General features: G+C 45.7%; 1 protein-coding gene across 16 annotated transcripts in view; it reads right to left on the bottom strand.

Moving 5' to 3' along the window:
* The window catches only part of atp2b2 (ATPase plasma membrane Ca2+ transporting 2), a 1245322-nt gene that overhangs the window by 106860 nt on the left and 1114050 nt on the right, over nucleotides 1-24412 (bottom strand). For all 16 annotated transcript variants that reach the window (XM_072472614.1, XM_072472624.1, XM_072472623.1 and 13 more), the window contains one exon: nucleotides 5532-5711. In XM_072472614.1, coding sequence (XP_072328715.1) covers nucleotides 5532-5711 — 180 coding nt within the window. The remainder of the gene's footprint in view (nucleotides 1-5531; nucleotides 5712-24412) is intronic.

A 24412-nucleotide genomic window follows, 5' to 3' on the forward strand; every position in this document is an offset into this window, starting at 1 on the left:
TAGAGACTTATAAAATTTTAACGGGACTAGACAGGGTAGATGCAGGGAAGATGTTACCAATGATAGAGGTGTCCAGAACCAGGGGTCACATTCTGAAGATTCAGGGTAAACCATTTTGGACAGATATAAGGAGACATTTCTTCACACAAAGAGTAGTGAGCCTGTGGAATTCATTACCACAGGAAGTAGTTGATGCTAAAACTTTGAATATATTCAAGAGGCGGCTAGATATAGCACTGGGGAGAATGGGATCAAAGGCTATGGGGAGAAAGCAGGATTAAGCTATTGAGTTGGATGATCAGCCATTATCGTGATGAATGGCGTAGCAGGCTTGAAGGGCCAAAAGGCCTCCTCCTGCTCCTATCTTCTATGTATCTATGTATCAATGATACATTTCATCAGGAAGAACGAGGAACAACAACACAACTAAATGGTATAATGTTGAAGAAGGTGCAAGAAGTGAAAGAGACCTGGAGGGTATTTGTGCACAAATGTTTGACATTGGCAGGATAGGTTAACATGGCAGTTAAATAAAGCATATGAGATCCCGCGCTTTATAAATAGAGGCAAAGTGCAAAATCCAGGTTAAACCTACATAAAACACTATTTGGCCCCAGTTGGAATATGGGCGGAATTTTCTCAAAAGGTGACAAAGGCACGATCTAATGGCCACGCTGAGCCTGGAAAGCAGCTCGTCATGGCGCAGCGTGGGCGATAAAAGCCAGGAGATCCCGCTCCCAGGATCTACCTGGCACGCACTGCCTCGCGAGATCCAACGCGATCTCGCAAGACGTTGCGATGTAAATCCCGCTCATTCTGTGCGAGATTACATTTTGCCAAATTTACATATTAGAGCAAGACCATAAGGCCATGAGACATAGAAGCAGAATTAGACCACTCGGCCCATTGAGTCTGCTCCGCCATTCAATCATGGCTGATACCCCTGATCCCCTTATTAATCAAGAACCTACCTATCTCTGTCTTAAAGACACTCATTGATGTGGCCTCCACAGCCTTCCGCGGCAAAGAGTTCCACAAATTCTCCACCCTCTGGCTGAAGAAATTCCTCCACATTTCTGTTTTAAAGGATCATCCCTTTAGTCTGAGATTGTGTCCTCTGGTTCTAGTTATTCCTACAAGTGGAAACATCCTCTCCACGTCCACTTTATCCAGGCCTCGTAGTATCCTGTAAGTTTCAATAAGATCCCCTCTCATCCTTCTAAACGCCAACGAGTACAGACCCAGCGTCCTCAACCATTCTCATACAACAAGCTGTTAATTTCAGGGATCATTCTTGTGAATCTCCTCTGGAACCTTTCCAAGGCCAGCACATCTTTCCTTAGATATGGGGTCCAAAACTGCTCACAGTACTCTAAATGGGGTCTGACCAGAGCGTAGTACAGCCTTAGAAGTACATCCCTGGTCTTGTATTCTAGCCCTCTAGACATGAATGTTAACATTTCATTTGCCTTCCTAACTACTGACTGAACCTGGACGTTAACCTTAAGAGAATCATGAACAAGGACACCCAAGTCCCTTTGTGCTTCTGATTTCTTAAGCATTTCCCCATTTAGAAAATAGTCTGTGCCTAAATTCCTCCTTCCAAAGTGCATAACCTCACACGTTTCCACATTGTATTTCATCTGCCACTTCATTGCCCATTCTCCTAGCCTGTCCAAATCCTTCTGCAGCCCCCTTGCTTCCTCAATACTACCTGTCCCTCTACAGATCTTTGTGTCATCTGCAAACTTAGCAATAGTGCCTTCAGTTCCTTCCTCCTGATCATTAAATGTATATTGTGAAAAGTTGTAGTCCCAGCACAGACCCCTGGGGCACACTACTAGTCACCAACTGCTATTCTGAAAAAGACCCCTTTATCCCCACTCTCTGCCTTCTGCCGGTCAGCCAATCCTCTATCCATGCCAGGATCTTACCCTTAACACCATGGGCTCTTAACTTATTTAACAGTCTCCTATGCAGCACCTTGTCAAAGGCCTTCTGGAAATCTAAATAAATCACGTCCACTGTTTCTCCTTTGTCTAACTTCCTTGTCACCTCCTCAAAGAACTCTACCAGATTTGTCAGACATGACCTCCCCTTGACGAAGTCGTGCTGACTCAGCCCTATTTTATCATGCACTTCCAAGTACTCCGCGATCTCATCTTTAATGACGGACTCTAAAATCTTACCAATTACCAAAGTCAGGCTAACCGGCCTATAATTTCCCATCTCCTGCCTCCCTCCCTTCTTAAATGGCAGTGTTACATTTGCCACTTCCCAGTCCTCTGGGATCCTTCCTGCCTCCAGTGATTCCTAAAAGATCACCACCAATGCCTCCCCAATCACCTCAGCTATCTCTTTTAGAACCCTGGGGTGTAGTCCATACGGTTTAGGTGACTTATCCACCTTCAGACCTTGCAGTTTCCCCAGAACCTTCTTCTTGGTGATGGCCACTGCACTCACCTCTGTCCCCTGATCCTCCTGGAGCACTGGCATCCCACTGGTGTCTTCACTGTGAAGACTGATGCAAAGTGACTATTCCGTTCTTCTGCCATTTCTTTGTTTCCTATTATTACTTCACCAGTAAGACAGTTAGCCTCATTGTAATGTGAAGATTCCTGAGGTACCTGAGGCTTTGGGATTGAACCCTTCACCTCAGAGACCTCGGGCGAGCGCCATTCAGCACTGGTCCTCACAAATGGGGACCAGAAGGAATGGCACTCGTGGGGGTCTCCCAGGGGATAGGATGCCCCCAGGTGCAGGCCTTTGGACAGGGCGATGCTCTGGCACTGCTGGTGCCATCCTGGCACCACAACCTGGGTGCCATCCAATCACTGCCAAGGTGTCCAGGTGGCATTACCAGCTGACAGGGCCACTGCTAGGGTACCAGGTTGGCACTCTCAAACGGTTGGGCCGGGGGTGCCTTTGTAGGTGTTGGGGGTGCCCGGTGTGGGGCCGGTGACCCTCACATAGTGCATTAGGGCTGACGGGGGGCGGGGAGGTCAGGGATCACTTCTTGGCCTCAGAGATTGGAATGCCATTTTTAAATAGTGTCCCGATTTCTCGCTACACTGGGAGTTCCAGCGAGCGGATTTCCCCACTGTACAAAATGGGGCGATGTGCGGCATCGGCCGTGCCTTCCCCAGTTGAGGCCCCTCATACAATGTGGGTCACGTTGAATAGCCATGTGTTTCTCAGCACTGTGAGCGCCGGGAAATACGCGGCTAAGAGTGCTCAACATCCATTTGGATGAATCGCGCCCAAAGTGTCATTTTTGGTGAGAAAATCAGTGAGGTACTCATCGACCCGGGTGGTGCTCAACCAGGATCACTAAGCTCCTGATCTCATTATAGCCTCCGGTAAACATAAATGCCAGAGGTGAGGTGAGAGTGACTGCCCTTGACATCAAGGCAGCATTTGACCGAGTGTGGCATCAAGGAGCCCGAGCAAAACTGGGGTCAATGGGAATCGGGGGAAGCTCTCCACTGACTGGAGTCATACCTCGCTCAAAGGAAAATGGTTGTGGTGGTTGGAGGTCAACCAACTGAGCTCCAGGACATCACTGCGGGAGTTCCTCAGGGTAGTGTCCTAGGCATAACCATCTTAAGCTGCTACATCAATGACCTCCCTTCCATCATAAGGCCAGAAGTGGGATGTTTTAGGGTGTTCAGCACCATTCACAACTCCTTAGATAATGAAGCAGTCCATGTCCAAATGCAGCAAGGCCTGGACAATATCCAGGCTTGTCTGACAAGTGATAAGTTACATTCGTGCCACCTAAGTGCCAGGCAATGACCATCTCCTACAAGAGAGGATCAAACTATCGCCTCCTGACATTCAATGGCATTACCAACGGGGAATACCACACAATCAACATCCTGGAGGTTACCATTGATCAGAAACTGAACTGGACTAGCCACATTAATACTGTGGCTGCCTGGGCAGGTCAAAGGCTAGGAATCCTACGGCGAATAACTCACCTCCTGACCCCCCAAAGCCTGTCCGCCATCTACAAGGCACAAGACAGGAGTGTAATGGAATACTCGCCATATGCCTGGATAAGTGGAGCTCCAACAACAGTCAAGAAGCTTGACACTATCCAGGACAAAGCAGGCCGCTTGATTGCTACCCCTTCCTCAAACATTCAAACCCTCCACCACCGACAAACAGTGGCAGCCGTGTGTACCATCTACACAATGCACTGCAGTAACTCACCAAGGTTCCTCAGATAGTACCTTCCAAACCCACAACTACTACCATCTAGAAGGACAAGAGCAGCAGATACCTGGAAACTCCACCACCTGGAGTTTCCCCTCCAAGTCACTCACCACCCTGATTTGGAAATATATCGCTGCTCCTTCACTGTCGCTGGAGCAACATCCTGGAACTCCTTCCCTAACAGCACAGTGGGTGTACCTACACCTCAAGGACTGCAGCGGTTCAAGGAGGCAATTCACCACCACCTTCTGAACAGCAACTAGGGTTGGGCAACAAAGGCTAGCCTAACCAGCAACGCCCATATCTCGTAAATGAATAACAAAAAGGATGGCCTGTGTAATGTGTGGGGATTGCACCAACACTGTGTAGTGTTAACCTGGCACCCTTTAAATTTTTGGAATTCTAATAATTTAATCTGAGCAGTTAGCCTTTATCACATAGAATTTATTCTCGTAATATAAAGACAATTTATGTATTGTTAATCTGCGGGCGCGATCCACTGGCCATGCTGTGCCAGAAAACAAGCTCGCTGCAGTGCAGCATGGCCCCATTCGCGGGATCTACCCATCGCGCAACACTTCGCAAGATTCAATACGATCTCGCGAGACGTTGCGAGGTGAATCCCGCTCACAATGGGTGGGGTCACTTTTTGGCAAATAAGCTTCACTCTAATGTGCAGATTCCCGAGGTACCTGAAGCTTTGGGATTCATCCCCTTTGACTCAGTGACCGCGGGCAAGCGCCGTTCTGCACTGATCCCCACAAACGGGGACCAGACAGAATGGCATTTGTGGAGGCCTTCCAGGGGATCGGCCCTGGCACTGCTGGTGCCACCTGGGCACTGTGGCAGTGCCAGCTTGGCACTCTGGCAGTGGGCATGCCGAGGACCCTCCCATAGTGTTTTTGGACCGAGGGGGAAGTCGGGAATTGTTTCGGGGGCCTCAGAGATTGGTACCCCCTCCTGATCTCTTGCAACACTGGTAAATGGAACTTCCCTTTGTACAATATGGGCCTATATGCGCCCTCGGCCGTGTGTTCCCCGTTCAAGCTCCTTATACAACGCGGGTCGTGTTGAATAGCCATGTGTTTCTCGGCACTGCAAGCAGCGGGAAACACGTGGCTAAGTGCGCTCGCTAAGGGACTCTGTTCCCTTTTGGGAGAATCGCGTTCCACTTTTCCTTTTATTATAATTTATACCCTTCATATGGTGGTGCTAAGGCAACATTGTACACTGGGATTAGACTGTATAGTTTTGTGGGATTAGGCCATGTTATGTGTACCTTAATATATCAGATTTACCAAAGAGTCTCTCACCTCTCCTTTTTCATTCCGGATCCTTCTGTTGAAATCCTTGCCCTCCAAGCAGATGAAGTCCTCACCCGGATTAATGATGCCACATTTGATGGCGATGGCACGAGCTGTGTTAATGTTGTCCCCAGTAACCATGCGCACGGTAATCCCAGCGCGTTGGCACTTTCGAATGGCGTCTGGGACCTACACAACAAATAAAGGATGAAAGAGCGAGGCCATTCAGAACAATCTCGCTTGCTAGACACGTGAGCCAATGTGTTATTTACCAAATGTCAGCACTCAACCAGGGTAAATTGAAATGACATTGTAACAAAAGTGAAGTAGCTCAGATACACCAAAAGAGACATAACCCAGAACTTCTGTTTGGCCCCTTTAGTTTATCATTACAATTCTAATGGCATCTTAATCTAAATGTAAAACACTGTGGAGACGAGAAATCTGAAACATAAGCAAAAAATGCTGGAATCGCTCAACAAATCAGACAGCTTGTGTGGAGAAATAAATAGCATTAAAGTTTCAGGTTGTTGACTTTACAACCGGTATTTTATGTATTGGATTTACCAAAATTTACCAAATGATCCCATCTCTCCTGTTTCTTTCTGGATCCTCTGGATGAAACCTTTACCACCCATACAGAGGAAGTACTCACCAAATTGGATGCTATACAACTGCAGATTATAATATTTTTTTCTACATTAGTAACAATGTGAGGTACATCTGCCTCTCGCTGTGCTGCTATTACATTATAATGTTGTCAATAAATCAGCAGAATTAAACTGTAATATTTTACTGTCCTATGTTTTTCTTGGATGACATAGAATAAACGATGTCCATAACGTATCATACTTCTCAACAAAATTCAAAAGCAGAAAACTGTGTTTTATTGATAATACTAGAGCTTATTTAATGTCACAAAACTGTGTTTTGTCTCAATAACTTACTTGCTTCCACCTTCGGCTCCCAGATTTAGGAAAGTGGGCTTAAACGCTGAGTGTGGGCCCTTCGGACCCCAGTGTAAATTCTGAAGGCGAACCCACCTCTATTTAGCCGGGTCGTCCCAGTTCATTCTTACAGGTGAGGCAAGGCTTCTGTCCATCTCCAGGAGCAAGTTCCGCCTCATAGAGTTGCCGGCCTAACAGAGACCAGCAGCTCTTCACACTGGCTGATCCAGGAGCGGTGGTCACTGACGGTGCTGCAGGTAGGCCAAGGGGGTGGGGTTCAGTGATGGATCTTGACATACAAGTACCTCCAGGATCTTGCTGGAACTGGGCTGGCAGCCTCCAGTGAGGAGGGAGGGTGAGCCAGGAGGGGCACGTTTGACAGGGCTGGTAGGGAGGGTGGACATGGGAAGGCAACACTGTGGTGAGGAGCTTCCATTTGGCACCAGGGACATGGCAAGAGGAACCCCTCCTTAAACCTGCTAGACTGTACGTTTAGCATTGGCCTCTCCTGCCACCCAGTCAATCAGAGCAGTGGTGGGAAGGACCCTTAATTGAGTACTAATTACCCCCTTTATTCACATGTGTGCCCTCATCTTCCACTAGACTCTGCTCAGTCACCATCATTGACTCTTAATTGCAGTACTCTTCAGTTGCTTGTCTAACAGTTTTGGATCAGTCAAAACTTGCTGCAGCCTGCAAATTGTCTGCAAAATTAAATCCATCTGTTCCACTCCATCAAACTCACTAGTTGGCTGATCAGGCTGAATCTGATGGCGCACATCTTCGCACTGTCTATGATTTTGTACCTGAGTTTCTATCCTTACATCCAGCCTAGTGCCAAGACCACCTTTTGCCACATCTAACACTGCAAGAAGTCTTACAACACCAGGTTAAAGTCCAACAGGTGAGTCTCACATGATGAAGGAGCTGCGCTGTGAAAGTTAGTGATTCCAAACAAACCTGTTGGACTTTAACCTGGTGTTGCAACACTTCTTACTGTGCCCACCATAGTCCAAGGCCGGCATCTCCATATCACATCTAACACCGCTCAGTGAAACCTGCCATATGCCCGTCCACCCTGAAGCCGCTATCTAATGCCATCACCTCAAGATTTGATTGTTTCAGGTTTCTGAGCTTCAGAAACTTCAGTTATTTAGAATTATACACCCAGAGCACTTACCTATGATGAACCTTGCAGATATTTTTAACCTTCCCTGTCCAGTTTAACTGGCTCAATGTGCCCCAGTGAACCATCTTTAAAATCCACATGCTCATTTTCACTGTCTCTTATCCACCATATTTACACAATGTACTTTCACGCAATGTACACGCATCTCAGTCAGTAACATTCATCTTTCATTTTACTCATTCCATTGGGTGTCAAACATTCAGTAATTATGTTCCTGCCTTCTGGAATTCTCGTCCCAAACCATTTTGCTTTTACTGCCTCAACTCCTAAAACCTCCTAAAACCCTTTTGTCAACCTTCGCTTTGCTCTGCACCCTAACCTAATTACCTTCCTGCCCAGCTTCCTCCTCCTGTCTCCTGAAACAAATATAACTAGTGTTTTACGAAGGAGGGATTGGAGGGTGAGCAGAGGTTACAAAGCTGGCCTGTTCTTTCTGGGAAAGAAAAGGTTGAGAAGTGACAGAGTTGTTAAAGGGGTTAGAAAAATACGGACCGTGACAAACAACTTCCATTTTTCCAGTGTGGCTGAACTATTGGAAGTGGGCTAAATCGAAACCTAACCAGTCATCATGATGTAATATTGGATTGGATTGGATTTGTTTATTGTCACGTGTACCGAGGTACAGTGAAAAGTATTTTTCTGCGAGCAGCTCAACAGATCATTAAGTACATGAGAAGAAAAGGGAATAAAAGAAAATACATAATAGGGCAACACAACATATACAATGTAACTACATAAGCACTGGCATCGGATGAAGCATACAGGGTGTAGTGTTAATGAGGTCAGTCCATAAGAGGGTCATTTAGGAGTCTGGTGACAGTGGGGAAGAAGCTGTTTTTGAGTCTGTTCGTGCGTGTTCTCAGACTTCTGTATCTCCTGCCCGATGGAAGAAGTTGAAAGAGTGAGTAAGCCGGGTGGGAGGGATCTTTGATTATACTGCCCACTTTCCCCAGGCAGCGGGCGGTGTAGATGGAGTCAATGGATGGGAGGCAGGTTTGTGTGATGGACTGGGCGGTGTTCACGACTCTCTGAAGTTTCTTGCGGTCCTGGGCCGAGCAGTTGCCATACCAGGCTGTGATGCAGCCTGATAGGATGCTTTCTATGGTGCATCTGTAAAAGTTGGTAAGAGTCAATGTGGACATGCCGAATTTCCTTAGTTTCCTGAGGAAGTATAGGCGCTGTTGTGCTTTCTTGGTGGTAGCGTCGACGTGGGTGGACCAGGACAGATTTTTGGAGATGTGCACCCCTAGGAATTTGAAACTGCTAACCATCTCCACCTCGGCCCCGTTGATGCTGACAGGGGTGTGTACAGTACTTTGCTTCCTGAAGTCAATTACCAGCTCTTTAGTTTTGCTGGCATTGAGGGAGAGATTGTTGTCGCTACACCACTCCACTAGGTTCTCTATCTCCTTCTTGTATTCGGACTCATCGTTATTCGAGATCCGGCCCACTATGGTCGTATCGTCAGCAAACTTGTAGCTGGAGTTGGAACCAAGTTTTGCCACGCAGTCGTGTGTGTACAGGGAGTAGAGTAGGGGGCTAAGTACGCAGCCTTGCGGGGCGCCGGTGTTGAGGACTATTGTGGAGGAGGTGTTGTTGTTCATTCTTACTGATTGTGGTCTGTTGGTCAGAAAATCGAGAATCCAGTTGCAGAGTGGGGAGCCAAGTCCTAGGTTTGGGAGCTTTGATATGAGCTTGGCTGGGATTATGGTGTTGAAGGCGGAGCTGCAGTCAATAAATAGGAGTCTAATGTAGGAGTCCTTGTTTTCGAGATGCTCTAAGGATGAGTGTAGGGCCAGGGAAATGGTGTCTGATGTGGACCGGTTGCAGCGGTATGCGAATTGCAGTGGATCAAGGCGTTCTGGGAGTATGGAGGTGATGCGCTTCATGATCAACCTCTCAAAGCACTACATTACGACTGAAGTCAGGAGAACTGGTCGGTAGACATTGAGGCACGTTGCCTGTGGGTGATGTGCAAGGTTACACCATTTAACAAACATAAGCATTGTCGATTCAATGGCCTTCTCCTGGGTTTGTTTTGATGTCTGTAAAGTACTGGGGTTCTCTTCAAGTAAAGCATTTTGAAGAATAATTTAGTAAATATCAAAGTTTGATATAAATTATTCAGATCCTGCAATATGCTCCAGAAGTCAGTTTGATTCATCAAATGACATGTACAGGGAATGCTAGTCATGATATGGGAACATGCTGGGGACCCAGCCTATACTGCTCTAGCACCTGTTTTGGCACAGCCATAACTCAAACACGGCCTCTGGTCAACTTTACGATATCAATAATTCAACAAGGGGAATGACAAGGTTTTTATATTAAGTGCAACTCACGGCAGAATCCCATTACATATGATTAAATCTGACAACCTGACCTCTTTAGATTCTCATATGGAGGGACAGAGTTCTAACTGGAGGTTTACTGATGCAGTGATGGTGGCAACATATTCGACGAGGAGGAAATTGAACAATATGCACATTCTGAAGTCCGAAGAATGTCAGGCTTCAAACACAACCGGGACAAGATTGTGTCAACCTCTGTTCAAGTTAATTCCATGAACACAAGGCCACAACACTGCCGTGTGATTTTTTTTTGCCTTTTGTTGGTGGGCCCAGGAGAGAGTAATCTTCTGTATGGAGTCACATAACGCTGTAATTTAAAGCTAGCCGAACTCAAAAGGCATCTTTGTGATCTTTCAATCAGCCACAATTCTGGCATTGTCATGTCGCCTTACAATTTTCATTTATTTTAGCTGCAGGGTTGACACTTCAGAAGTACATCATTAGGCTGCAAGGCATTTGCCGATCATTCGGAGGTCACAAAAGGCACCATGTGAATGCAAGGCATTTTTTTCTATATTCTTCTCCAGCACTGATGAAGAGACAGTCCTGGGCCGAGCAGATCAACTGATTATAGGTCTTTTCTCTTATTTCTTTCCGTGGGGTGTGGGGATCGCTAGCATTGCCCCTTGAACTGGTTTTCCAGGCCATTTCAGAAGGCAGTTAAGAGTCAACGGTATTGCTGTGGGTCTAGAATCACATGTATGCCAGACCAGGTAAGGTTCCTTCCCTAAAGGGCATTAGTGAACCAGATGGGTCTTTATAACAATCGATGATAGGTTAATGGGCATGCATTATTGAGAGCCGCTTTATACTCCAGATTTTCTTTTACTGAATTTAAATTCCACAGCTGCCTTGGTGGTGTTTGAACCCAGAGTATGAGGCTGGGCTTCTGGATTCTGAATCAAGTGACACCACCACTGAGCCACCATCTCTCCAAAAGCAAACCATGCTGAATAGTGTCTGTTTTCCCACCCAATCCAGATGTGTTACACCTAATTGTAGCACAATGTGTCTGATGATCGAGCGGAGTATGATATTTTATTAAAACATATTATAATCTAAACCTGGCATCAGGGGCGAAATTCTCCGGTATCAGCGCGATGTCCGCCAACTGGCGCCCAAAACGACGCAAATCAGTCGGGTATCGCGCCGCCCCAAAGGTGCGGAATGCTCCGCATCTAGGGGGGCCGAGCCCTAACCTTGAGGGGCTAGGCCCGCGCCTGACGAAGTTCCGCCCCGCCAGCTGGCGCGGAAATGACATCTCCGGGCGGCGCATGCGCGGGAGCGTTAGCGGCCGCTGATGGCATTCCCGCGCATGCGCAGTGGAGGGAGTCTATTCCGTCTCCACCATGATGGAAACTGTGGCGAAGGCGGAAGGAAAAGAGTGCCCTCACGGCACAGGCCCGCCCGCGGATTGGTGGGCCCCGATCGCGGGCCAGGCCACCATGGGGGCACCCCCCGGGGCCAGATCGCCCTGCGCCCCCCCCCAGGACCCCGGAGCCCGCCCGCGCCGCCTTGTCCCGCCGGTAAGGTAGGTGGTTTAATCTACGCCGGCGGGACAGGCATTTTAGCAGTGGGACTTCGGCCCATCCGGGCCGGAGAATCGCGGGGGGGGCCCGCCAACCGGCGCGGCGCGATTCCCGCCCCCGCCGAATATCCGGTGCCGGAGAATTCGGCAACCGGTGGGGGTGGGATTCACGCCAGCCCCCGGCGATTCTCCAACCCGGTGGGGGTTCGGAGAATCTCGCCCCAGATATTTTAAATTGGTTATGGATTCAGGCAGTGACTCGTGGGGTACCGCAAGGATCGATGCTGGAATCCCAGCTATTCACAATATATATTAATAATTTAGATGAGGGAACAAAATGTCATATCTCCAAATTTGCAGATAACACCAAGTTGGGTGTGAGGGTGAGCTGTGAGGAGGATGCAGAGACCCTTCAGTGTGATTTGGACAAGTTGAGTGAGTGGGCAAATGAATGGCAGATGCAATATAATTTAGATAAATGCGAGGTTATCCACTTTGGTAACAAAAACGAGAAGGCGGACTATTACCTGTATGGCCATAAATTAGGAGAGGGGAACGTGCAACGAGACCTGGGTGTCCTCGTACACCCGTCACTGAAGGTAAGCATGCAGGTACAGTAGGTGGTAAAGAAGGCAAATGGCATGTTGGTCTTCATTGCGAGAGGATTCGAGTACAGGAGCAAGGATGTCTTGCTGCAATTAAACAGGGCCTTAGTGAGGCCACACCTGGAATATTGTGTGCAGTTTTGGTCTCCTTATCTGAGGTAGGATGTTCCAGCTATAAAAGGAGTGCAGTGAACGTTTATCGGACTTATTCCTGGGATGGCAGGATTGACGTGTGAGGAGAGATTGAATCGGTTAGGATTATATTCGCTGGAGTTCAGACGAATAAGGGAGGATCTCACAGAAACCTATAAAATTCTAACAGGACGAGACAGGGTAGATGCAGGAAGGATGTTACCAATGGTGGGTGTGTCCAGAACCATGGGTCACAGCCTGAGGATACGGGGGGAGGCCATTTTGGACAGAGATCAGGAGAAATTTCTTCACCCAGAGAGTGGTGAGCCTGTGGAATTTGTTACCACAGGAAGTAGTTGAGTCCGGAACATTGTATGGTCTCAAGAAGCAGTTAGGGCGAAGGGGATCAAAGATGTGGGAGAAAGCCATGATTATAATGAATGGTAGAGCGGTCTTGAAGTGCCGAATGGCCTCCTCCTGCTCCTATTTTCTTCTGTGTTTTCAATATTTTCTATAAATTGGGTTACCTGGCCGGAATTCTGCGGTCATTGCGATTGACTTTTCCTGCCACAGCACACCCCCGCCAGTGCGTTTCCCAGAGGCATGGGGTGGTTACAATGGGAAATCCCATTGACAAGCGACGGGAAGAATCCCACCACCAGCGAATGGCGCGCTGCTGAGAAACACGTGGCTGACGGACCACCGAATCCCACCCCTGATTGGATATGCAGATTTAGACCACCATATCAACTAATAGAAAATTTCAAACATCAATCATTAGATCATTCAATCTAGATTTTTCCGGCTTCACTGCTAAATTCCCGATACTATTCCAAATAATGCTGGAGTAGCAACAATGTGGCAACATTATCAGCCATTTTTCACAATGCTGTCTCGCTGATGCGAGCTTTAAAACTAGTGAAGGTGTTATACAGGCATCCAGAGTTGCACAGCATTAAAAAATGTTATTTTATGGAGTAAACCCATTTTATTTTATTTCATGACTGACTGCAGCTTAAACATCCATTTCTGCTGTGGTGCAGTGTGCGGGCAGCAAATGTCCTCCGATCTTCTTTGCTTCACAATTTCCCCGTTTAGGAGCACTTAAAGAAATCTGTCCCTGAAGTTGCTCAAGAGTTCAACCTGGACTTAAGCCTTGACAAATCACATTACACATCCAATTACACGATGAGTGGATTACTATTCATGTAGAAAATCCCAGAAAACTTTCAAATCCAGCCTGTTAAGGACAGGTAGGAAGGTGGTATATCTTCAGAACCATAATGGTTTTCACACCAAGAAGCTTTCTGCTTTACCATGGATTCTCCATTTTTATAGATGAAGAATCTCTACAATGAACAAGGATAAACGCAGCTCCCATTTCTCACAGCAAGTCTGAATATGATCAGATGCGCTAAACATCAAGCGGTCTCAACCCAGCCTTCCACTAAAATCCACAGGAAGGAGCAGTTCAGTAATCCCAGCAGAAATATAGCCTGTGTTTCATGTGTTAGCCCGATCCATCACTCAACTAGAAGGGGAAGCTGATCTTGTCAGATTCTATGGGGTCAGCTCAGCAATATAACCTGTATGGCTCCCAGTGCATTTTCAATGAGTTTCCTCTAGTCTCTCCTAATGTCTGCAAATTGGAAATAAAGACAATAAAATACAGAAAAAGATTTGTATTGAACAAGCATAATTATTGAATTGGTCATGCTGTTCCCAGATCACATCTGTCGATTCAATAATTTGAATATTTTATTATTTACATATCTTTACGTCACTTCTTTGAAGTTACTATTGACATTTCCAGGATGCAGTTAGTGGGTAGAGACAAGAGCTGGGCAATAGTTTTAACATTCACTTATAAATATGTGATGTATTTCAGTCCTCTAAGCAGCTTCAGTAAGCTGACAGATGTAATATGATGGAACCCATGAGAGCGAGATAAAAGAGAGAGAGTTGAATAATGCAACACTGAAGCTGATTCTTAACCTACCTCTGCATTTCCTCCACAGATTTAGAATCAATTCGCGATTTGTTTCTGCCTGCGCAATAAGGCACAAGGCAGCAGTTTGCTGAAATACTCTTCATTTTCCTGGATTGATGCAGTTGCAACGACACCCAAACATTTAACACCGGGTTCCAGAGAATAGCGGAACATTTCATCAGCATCTCATCCACTCGTTACAAGTATCTCCTCTGTCGTTGGCTTACCGTTGGTGTTGGGTGTCCTATTAAGAACATAAGAACTAGGAGCAGGGGTCGGCCATCTGGCCCCTCGAGCCTGCTCCACTATTCAATGTGAGCATGGCTGATCTTTTGTGGACTCAGCTCCACTTTCCGGCCCGATCACCATAACCCTTAATCCCTTTATTCTTCAAACAACTATCTATCTTTATCTTAAAAACATTTAATGAAGGAGCCTCTACTGCTTCACTGGGCAAGGAATTCCATAGATTCACAACCCTTTGGGTGAAGAAGTTCCTCCTAAACTCAGTCCTAAATCTACTTCCCCTTATTTTGAGGCTATGCCCCCTAGTTCTGCTTTCACCCGCCAGTGGAAACAACCTGCCCGCATCTATCCTATCTATTCCCTTCATAATCCTATATGTTTCTATAAGATCCCCCCTCATCCTTCTAAATTCCAACGAGTACAGTCCCAGTCTATTCAACCTCTTCTCGTAATCCAACCCCTTCAGCTCTGGGATTAACCTAGTGAATCTCCTCTGCACACCCGCCAGTGCCAGTACGTCCTTTCTCAAGTAAGGAGACCAAAACTGAACACAATACTCCAGGTGTGGCCTCACTAACACCTTATACAATTGCAGCAGAACCTCCCTAGTCTTAAACTCCATCCCTCTAGCAATGAAGGACAAAATTCCATTTGCCTTCTTAATCACCTATTGCACCTGAAAACCAACTTTTTGCGACTCATGCACTAGCACACCCAGGTCTCGCTGCACAGCAGCATGTTTTAATATTTTATCATTTAAATAATAATCCCTTTTGCTGTTATTCCTACCAAAATGGATAACCTCACATTTGTCAACATTGTATTCCATCTGCCAGACCCTAGCCCATTCACTTAGCCTATCCAAATCCCTCTGCAGACTTCCAGTATCCTCTGCCCTTTTTGCTTTACCACTTATCTTAGTGTCGTCTGCAAACTTGGACACATTGCCCTTGGTCCCCAACTCCAAATCATCTATGTAAATTGTGAACAGTTGTGGGCCCAACACTGATCCCTGAGGGACACCACTAGCTACTGATTGCCAACCAGAGAAACACCCATTAATCCCCACTCTTTGCTTTCTTTTAATTAACCAATCCTCTATCCATGCTACTACTTTCCCCTTAATGCCATGCATCTTTATCTTATGCAATAACCTTTTGTGTGGCACCTTGTCAAAGGCTTTCTGGAAATCCAGATATACCACATCCATTGGCTCCCCGTTAGCTACCGCACTGTTAATGTCCTCAAAAAATTCCACTAAATTAGTTAGGCACGACCTGCCCTTTATGAACCCATGCTGCGTCTGTCCAATGGGACAATTTCCATCCAGATGCCTCGCTATTTCTTCCTTGATGATAGATTCCAGCATCTTCCCTACTACCGAAGTTAAGCTCACTGGCCTATAATTACCCGCTTTCTGCCTACCTCCTTTTTTAAACAGTGGTGTCACGTTTGCTAATTTCCAATCCGCCGGGACCACCCCAGAGTCTAGTGAATTTTGGTAAATTATCACTAGTGCATTTGTAATTTCCCTAGCCATCTATTTTAGCACTCTGGGATGCATTCCATCAGGTCCAGGAGACTTGTCTACCTTTAGCCCCATTAGCTTGCCCATCACTACCTCCTTAGTGATAACAATCCTCTCAAAGTCCTCACCTGTCATAGCCTCATTTCCATCAGTCACTGGCATGTTATTTGTGTCTTCCACTGTGAAGACCGACCCAAAAAACCTGTTCAGTTCGGGTGCATTGATCGGGTGCATTGCAGCAACTCACCAAGCCATGTATGCAGCATCTCTCCAATCTGCTACCTCCACCACCCAGAAAGCCTCAGGCAGAAAGTGCATTGGAGCACTTTTAACTAATTATCATCCTGATTTATACATCCATCCGTGTCCCTTCATCATCAGAGTCAAAATCGTTAAACTCCTTCCCCAGAGCACTGTGTGTGCGCTTTCACCCCATGGGCTGCAGAGTCTCAAGTAAGAGGCTCAGTACCATCTTCCCATCGGTAACATGTCCAGTGACACGTGCACCCCAGAAACGATATTTTAAAAGTCATAGGTAACTTGTTAAGACTGAACTGCTTAGGATTTTATTCAATTTAAAACAGAACAATTGCTTTGCAAATTCTAACTATAATTTAGTCAAAAAGGTTTTGCTCCTTAACATGTTCAGTTCTTATGACACTTCCAAGTGACAGGGACACTGCTATTAAAGGACATGATCTTCTTTTGCAAGCTGGAGAAGAGTCACAGTTCCATGCAGCACATTCAGTGCCATGCACGTCGCCATTCATATTAATCATGGCACATTATAACGCAACTTCAGTCATCTTGACTCTTTTTTTGCCCAGTTGTGCAACTTTAGCAAAAGGAAAATAAACAGTGGTTGTCAATTCACACATGGATCTACTGGAGGACATTGCCTCAATGTTCCCTGCTTCTTCATTTGCCCATTAAAAGGTGGGAAACTATGAGGATTGACATGGGATGTCACCTTCTCTTCCTGGGTGCAGCAACTGTGTGGAGTGAATTGAGGGCTGAGGTCTGGCTGCCAGGACCAGATGTAGGAGCTGTTAGTGTGCAGGTGGAGGCGGGGGTGGGCTACAGTTCACGGTAATGTTGCAGTTAGTCAATTAACTATTGGAAGGTGAGCGAGCCATCCACTCAGGCAGCGTGGGTGGTGTGAGATGACTCCACTGAAAGGGTTGGTGTTATATTTAAAGAGCTGCCAGAACTCTGTCAAATGGAATCAGCCACACAGCAGGAGACCCTAAGGGCAAGGAACTGCTTGGAATGGCTGAATGATGATCCTTGGTAGCCCAGTTTTCCCAGTCTTCCTACAGGGTCTCCCCCAGGCGGCTTGTGCAAGGGCGGAGGGATGGGAAGAGGTAACTGGTCCAGCAAGCCTGGACAGAGATCACCAAGAGGAAGTCAGCAATTGTGGGGTCTTTCTTACAACGTTGTGGTGTTCTTTGTGTTGCTTATTTAGGATGGATTGCGTCGTGTTCCACAAAGAACACAGTGTAGCTTTTACTTAAACAAAGCTATGATTGTATTTACACTATTTAACTGGGTTTCGACACTTAGTCCTTAAGACTACAGAATTGATGAATAACATCAAACTACACTCATCTACTGCTAAATTCACCACTGGTATAAACTATAATCTAACCTTCTCACACAAACTGCTCTTCACTAGCTATCTCCTGCACACACTCCGCCCCTAAGGTCTAGCATCACTGCCTTATATAATTGTATCTGCAGCTCCCTCTAGTGGCTACTCTCGACATGACATTAACCCTTGTAATGCTGATAGTTATGATAACACCACAAACATGATTTCAGTGTTGCAAGAGCGTTAATGATCTCATACGATTGGGCAAGATGACTACATCACATATTGCTTTCCCGACAATCTTAAATAGGACTCGGCATGAATAGGGGATTTGCGGAAAGGACATGGCCACCTAGTAACTGGTAGTGGCCCAACAGCAGCATTGCCTGTCAGAGGCATATCAGGCTCTCTGTGAAGGGCCCTGGACTGTCAGAGTTGACTCCTGCACTGCCGTTACTAAGCGGCTGCATGCAGAATGCATTCCTTGGCACCATCATTCACAATCAGGCTGCCACCAGGATAGGTGTATTGCTGGTCCTTGATGGTTGACTAGTAATGAACATTTATGTATCTGTGCAAGCCAAAGAGCCAAAAGATATCTCAAGGCCTCTTTCCAAGCGATAGTGACACTGATGAAAGAAGAGGCTCTGGAGGTGGGCCGGTCCACTCTTGATTGTGAGATGGGATTGGAGCCCCTAGAGAGTTACTGGTGTAATGGATCAACACAAGGGAGATCCTGGTGAACATATGGCAGAGTGTTCATGTGTCCAACACTGGCCACATGGAACTCCATCGTTATAGTCATGTGATGACTCTCTTCTAGCTGGGAAAGCTAGGAACAGCCAGCTGCAGTGACTGATAACCATCCCCCACTGAGGAGGAGGAGGGAACCTCAGCGGATGCACCATCGCATCTATCCCCTGTACCTTCCACCGGTTCAGACACTCCCGAGTAGCTGATGGAGGCTGTAACAGAGGCCACTCACACTCAGAGGACTCTTGGAGGCCAGGGCAACGCTGAGCTTCAAACTGATAACCTGCCTCTGGAGTCATCAACAACACAAAAGCTTCCAGAGGCTCTGTGTACAAAAGTGCAGAAAATACAGATATCCACCCAGACCTTAAGTTCAGACATTTCTCTGGCACGTAAGCATTTGACTTCTTGCGTAAAGAAAGTGGTAACCCTCATAGTGAGCTGGGCTGGCACCAATTTTAGCAACTCATCCCAGGAACACATCAGAATTGGGATCCCAGTTGTGCATTGTTGCAGGTGATCCAGCATGACAACAGCATTTCAGCAGCTGCTGCTTCTGTACAGATGTGGGTTACATTTTGCATTTATTGGAAAATGTGGGGAAAACTCTCCCATTTTGGGGTCACAGCTTTCCAAGTCCTCACACAGGGTGCAAAGCAAAGGAGACTCCCACTGTCTAAATGGGAAGCTCCGCTCCTGTCAAAGCCCCGGTACAAGCTGCATGGAGAGAGACGAGAGTGAGTGAGCACATCAACTATCTCTAAAATCTAACAAGAATCTCTGGGATCAGCAGGAAGGGTAAAATAAGTCTTCCATCTGTGCATATGTTAACTACAAACGAGGGGAACAAAGGCCTAGAGCCATTATAAATGAGCGCCTTAATTTCCAATGCATACGCTAAAAGCACATAGATAACTTCTTCCCCATTTCTCAACACTTATTGCTCAAAGGTTGTAAGGCATCCATTTGGGGGAGGTACATGAATAGCTCGGACTAAACTATGGAAATATTCAATGCTGTGCTCTGAACCAGCATGTTTCCTGCATTTCAACACTCTAGGAGGTCTGAATGGCTGGGACCTCTAATGCCCCGGTATCCTGGGAAGCCTCCAAAATAAAAACAAGCTATGTGCTCTTTGCTGCCTCTTATTTTTCACTGAGAAACATCTGAAGGTATTTCTCCTGGCAAGCATGATGTCAATCTTAGTATATGTCCATTTTGGTGTTCTGGAAGGATTTTGTATCTCAGAAGCTTAAGGCAATGATGATGTTCACAGCAATGGGAAGAGCTACCTGAGATTCTGATGTGGTCAGTAGCTCAGTCAGGAGCACACAGCATTCCTCTCTCATAGCCTCACTGTTGAGGCAGGAGTATTTCTGAGTTTTGATTGTTAAGGTCCACAAACCTAGGTCTGGAAGTATTGACAAACACTTGCTAGAGAGGGACTGCAGAGAAGATTTGCCAGACTGATTCCTCGAGTGGTAGGACTGACGTTTGAGGAGAGATTGAATCTGTTAGAATTGTGTTCGCTGGGGTTCAGAAAATTGAGGGGGGATCTCATAAAAATCTATAAAATTCTAACAGGACTAGACAGGATAGGTGAAAGAAGGATTCTCCCGATAGTGAGGTTATCAGAAACCAAGGAACACAGTCTGAGGATATGGGGTAGACTATTTAGATTGAAATGAGGGGGAATTGTTTTCACCGAGAGAATGATCAGCCTGTGGAATCGCTACTGCAGAAAGCAGTTGAGGCTAAACCACTGGGCGGGATTCTCTGTCCCGCTGCACCGGAAATCTGGTGCGGCGCGTCCCTGGGATTCTCCGTCTCGCCAGCCAGCCAATGGGGTTTCCCATTGTGGGCAGCCCCACGCCTTCGGGAAATCCCCGAGCTGCCGGTGCAACGGAGAATCCCGACAGCGGAGAATCCAGCCCATTGTGTTTTCAAGAAACAGTTAGATATAGAAGGGGATCCAAGGATATTGGGGAAGGGAAGATCGGGCTATTGAGTTGGATGATCAGTCATGATCATGGGGCAACACGGTGGCTCAGTGAGTTAGCCCTGCTGCCTCACGGCGCCGAGGTGTCAGGTTCGATCCCGGCCCTGAGTCACTGTCCGTGTGGAGTTTGCACATTCTCCCCGTGTCTGCGTGGGTTTCGCCCCCACAACCTAAAGAAGTGCAGGGTAGGTGGATTGACCAAGCTAAATTGCCCTTAATTGGAAAAAATAATTGGGTACTCTAAATTTATAATAAAAAAAAGTTATGATCATAATGAATGGTGGTGCAAGCTCGAAGGGCCGAATGGCCTACTCCTGCTCCTATTTTCTATGTGCTTATTCCTTCAAAAATGACCACATCTGCATGCAATGCCTTTATGAAGCTGTCTTCCCCATCTAAATTATCCAGCCCGATGGAAATATCCAAAGGGATTTTCAGTCTCAGCATGTTTTCCTTGCAAATTATGAAAATTATAGGACAGTCTTGGATGCAAAAGAGAAGTTTCAGTCAAAATAGCCAAAGGTAACATTAAAATGCTAAACACCATTCAAGCTTCTGGTAGCCAACCGAAGCTGGTAAGGCCTGTGGACCAGTCATGTATCCATTTTATATCGGTCAAGTGTTAAGAGTACAGGCTTGTATCATGAAACTTGATGCAGTTTGAATAATTATTCCATGAAAATGAGACTTGCTGGAAGTGTAACAACCCACTGTCCAATGTAAGTGCTGGATCAGCCTTATAAATACTGTGGCTACAAAAGTAGGTCAAAGGCTGGGGATTCTGGGGTGAGTAACCTACCTCCTGACCCCCCAAAGCCTTTCCACCACCAGGCGCGTCGTAGAACAATGTCTACTTGTTTGATTTGGGGCAGTGCGTTAGCACAGTGGGTATCACTGTTGCTTCACAGGTCCAGGGTCCCAGGTTCGATTCCCGGCTTGGGTCACTGTCGGTGCCGAGTCTGCACGTTCTCCTTGTGTCTGCGTGGGTTTCCTCCGGGTGCTCCAGTTTCCTACCACAAGTCCCGAAAGATGTGCTGTTGGTAATTTGGACTTTCTGAATTCTCCCTCCGTGTACCCGAACAGACGCCGGAATGTGGCGACTAGGGGCTTTTCACAGTAACTTCAATGCATTGTTAATGTAAGCCTACTTGTGACAATAATAAAGATTATTATTAGCTCCAACAATGCTCAAGAAGTTCAACACCATCCCAGAAGAAAGCGGCCAGCTTGATCAGCATGCTTACATATTCACTCCGTCCTCCACTGACACACAGTGGCAGCCGTGTGTACCATCTAAAAGATGCACTGCAGCAACTCGCCAGACCGCCTAAAACAGCACTTTTCAAATCCACGGCCTCTACCACTTAGAAGACCAAATGTAACAGGTGCATGAGAACACCATCACCATTCAAGTCCCAACTTGGAAGTATATCGCCTTTCCTTTGCTGTCACGGCGTTAAAATTCTGGCATTCCCTCCTTAACTGCACTGTGGGCATACCTACAGCGCATGAACTGCAGCGGGGGATCATGACCACACTCTCAAAGGCAATTAGGAATAAATGCTGGCCGGCTAGTCTAGTCGGCTATAACCACGAGAATAATGGAGGATGTTAGAGGTAAAAGGGTTAAATGAGAACTCTTTAAGAATAATTAACTATAATCATATTAGGCATTACTTAAGTGCAACAATAGCTGGGAATCCACTCAAGGTTAATCCAGATCATACACTTTAATTTCTTTCTTTCTGCAAGTTGCTTGAGGCTGCAGTCTTGTCAACTAGCTAAAAGGCCCTATTGTATTGTAAGAATTGGTGCAGCTGTCTGAAGAACGAGTAGTCTAATTTCTATGGTAACAGCCAGTCTAGGGTGATAATATCTTAACGAACATTTTCAAAATTGGCAAGCGATGGAATGGGAAATTTGCACCAATATATTTGAAGACATGTACCTTTTAAATTGATGGACAGACATTTTGGCCGAATTGAGTAAATTATAAATTAGTTAAAGCCAATCAGAAGTAAAAAGAAGGCTTGACGTTAAGATAATAATCTCCTTAAGAATCACTTACCGGGATGGAAAAACTCATCCCAGGATCACCCCATCTATATTTCTGAAACCTATTTCCTTTGCCTCTTGCTTTTGCTAATCACCATCTTTCTTTTGTTAAAATTACTTAGTTATTTTATCCTGTGTATTATGATTTGAAGAATTACTACGACGTGTAATTGAATGAAAACTCAACTACTGTATTCGCTAAAGACAATCAATCTGACTAGCTTGCTGTAGGGCTAGTTGGAAACTTTCTAAATTTTGTATTGAAAATAAGTTTACCAGTGGCACAGCTGACAAATAAAGTACAACTGGACTTTGCCAAAAAGCACAGACTTGACCTCTGTTATTTGGGAACTGAGAGGGATAATGTATATCCAGGGTTCCGAATAGACACAGAGATCCATCAACAACTCAGACTATCCCAGATTCCTGCTTCTCTCTTTGTCATATGTATGCTCTAATAAATGAAGTTTATGTTTGTTTTAATATTACCTGGAATTAACATGTCTAACTTTGTTGCACATTATCCAGTTCATAGGTATTTGTATCCTGGCAATGGTTACCTCACTTGCTAAGGCAATTGATTATTTTCTCGGCAACAGAATGTGAAGGCTACGTTACATTTATGTGGAACCCTATGACGTATCCTGTGTAAAGAGATCATTGAAAAAAAATCAGATTACGGTAACTTTTCTTTTTAGGTTTCTCTCCAGTTTCCTTCCTGTTCCTGCTCGCTCAACCTCATTCATCAGCTGAGAGGAAGGATCTACTTCTGAAGCACTTGTCATTGGGAATGCAGCATTGTGGGTGACTCATGAACAAACTGTGCCACCTTCCTTGGACACATTTTAATGATCACTTCTTTTGGTTCCATGTTGCTTCACATATTTCATTCAAGTGGATGGGCCCAAGCAAACCTTACCTGGATGATTGCATTTATCTGGAAACTATGCATTCCAGGTTAACAAATATAACAGCTGAGTGGCTTTAACTGAAGTAAAGCTTCTTTCCTTGCAAGTAAATCTTTTTTTATATCCTTAGGTATACAATTATGCATGTATTTTAGAATTAATAACTGATAGACAATGTGACACATTACAACAGTTTTCAATGAATGTGCGCTCGTAAATGTAATCTTAGCTCACAAAAAAGTAAGAGCTCACTTGCTTTCATATTATTCCTTGAAAAAGCATTTTGCACCCAATGGATTAACAGTTAAATATTGCGTTAACTAAACATAAACCTCTTGAAATTATAGAATTTATTGATGTACATGGATGATGTTTTTGCCCTCCAAATTCTCAAGATAAGTTTCTATCTTTCTTGAATAGTTATGGCAACTTTCCCCCAAACCAGCGATTAGTTAAAATGGAGATTTGCTTAACCTCTATTTGGGGAAAATGAAAGATGGCCTTAATTTGAAATCAATCAGTTGAACTGCAAGGAGTTTCAAATTGGGCAATTTAAATAACAATCTCCCGGGAGAATGTTTTTGTTTGCAATAATTCATCTGTCTGAAGGGCCAAGAAAAGTTTTTAAAGTGTCATCCTCTCTTTCCGATGATATTAAATTAATTAGAATTGATCACAGGTTGTGAAATTGCAGATTATATCTTTCTGAATTGTGGTTCTATCAATTAATTCTGCCTCGTCCACTTTAGAAAGAACATAGAACATAGAATTTACAGTGCAGAAGGAGGCCATTCAGCCCATCGAGTCTGCACCAGCCCTTTGGAAAGAGTGCCCCACTTAAGCCCCAAATCTCCACCCTATCCTCGTAACCCAGTCTAATCTTTTTGGACACTAAGGCCAATTTAGCATGGCGAAGCCACCTAACCTGCACATCTTTGGACCGTGGGAGGAAACCAGAGCACCCGGAGGAAACCCACGGAGACACGGGGAGAACGTGCAGACTCCGCACAAACAATGACCCAAGCCGGGAATCGAACCTGGGACCCTGGCGCTGTGAAGCAACCGTGC

Source organism: Scyliorhinus torazame, chromosome 13 (assembly GCF_047496885.1).
Source record: "Scyliorhinus torazame isolate Kashiwa2021f chromosome 13, sScyTor2.1, whole genome shotgun sequence".
NCBI classification, from domain to species: Eukaryota; Metazoa; Chordata; class Chondrichthyes; order Carcharhiniformes; family Scyliorhinidae; genus Scyliorhinus; species Scyliorhinus torazame.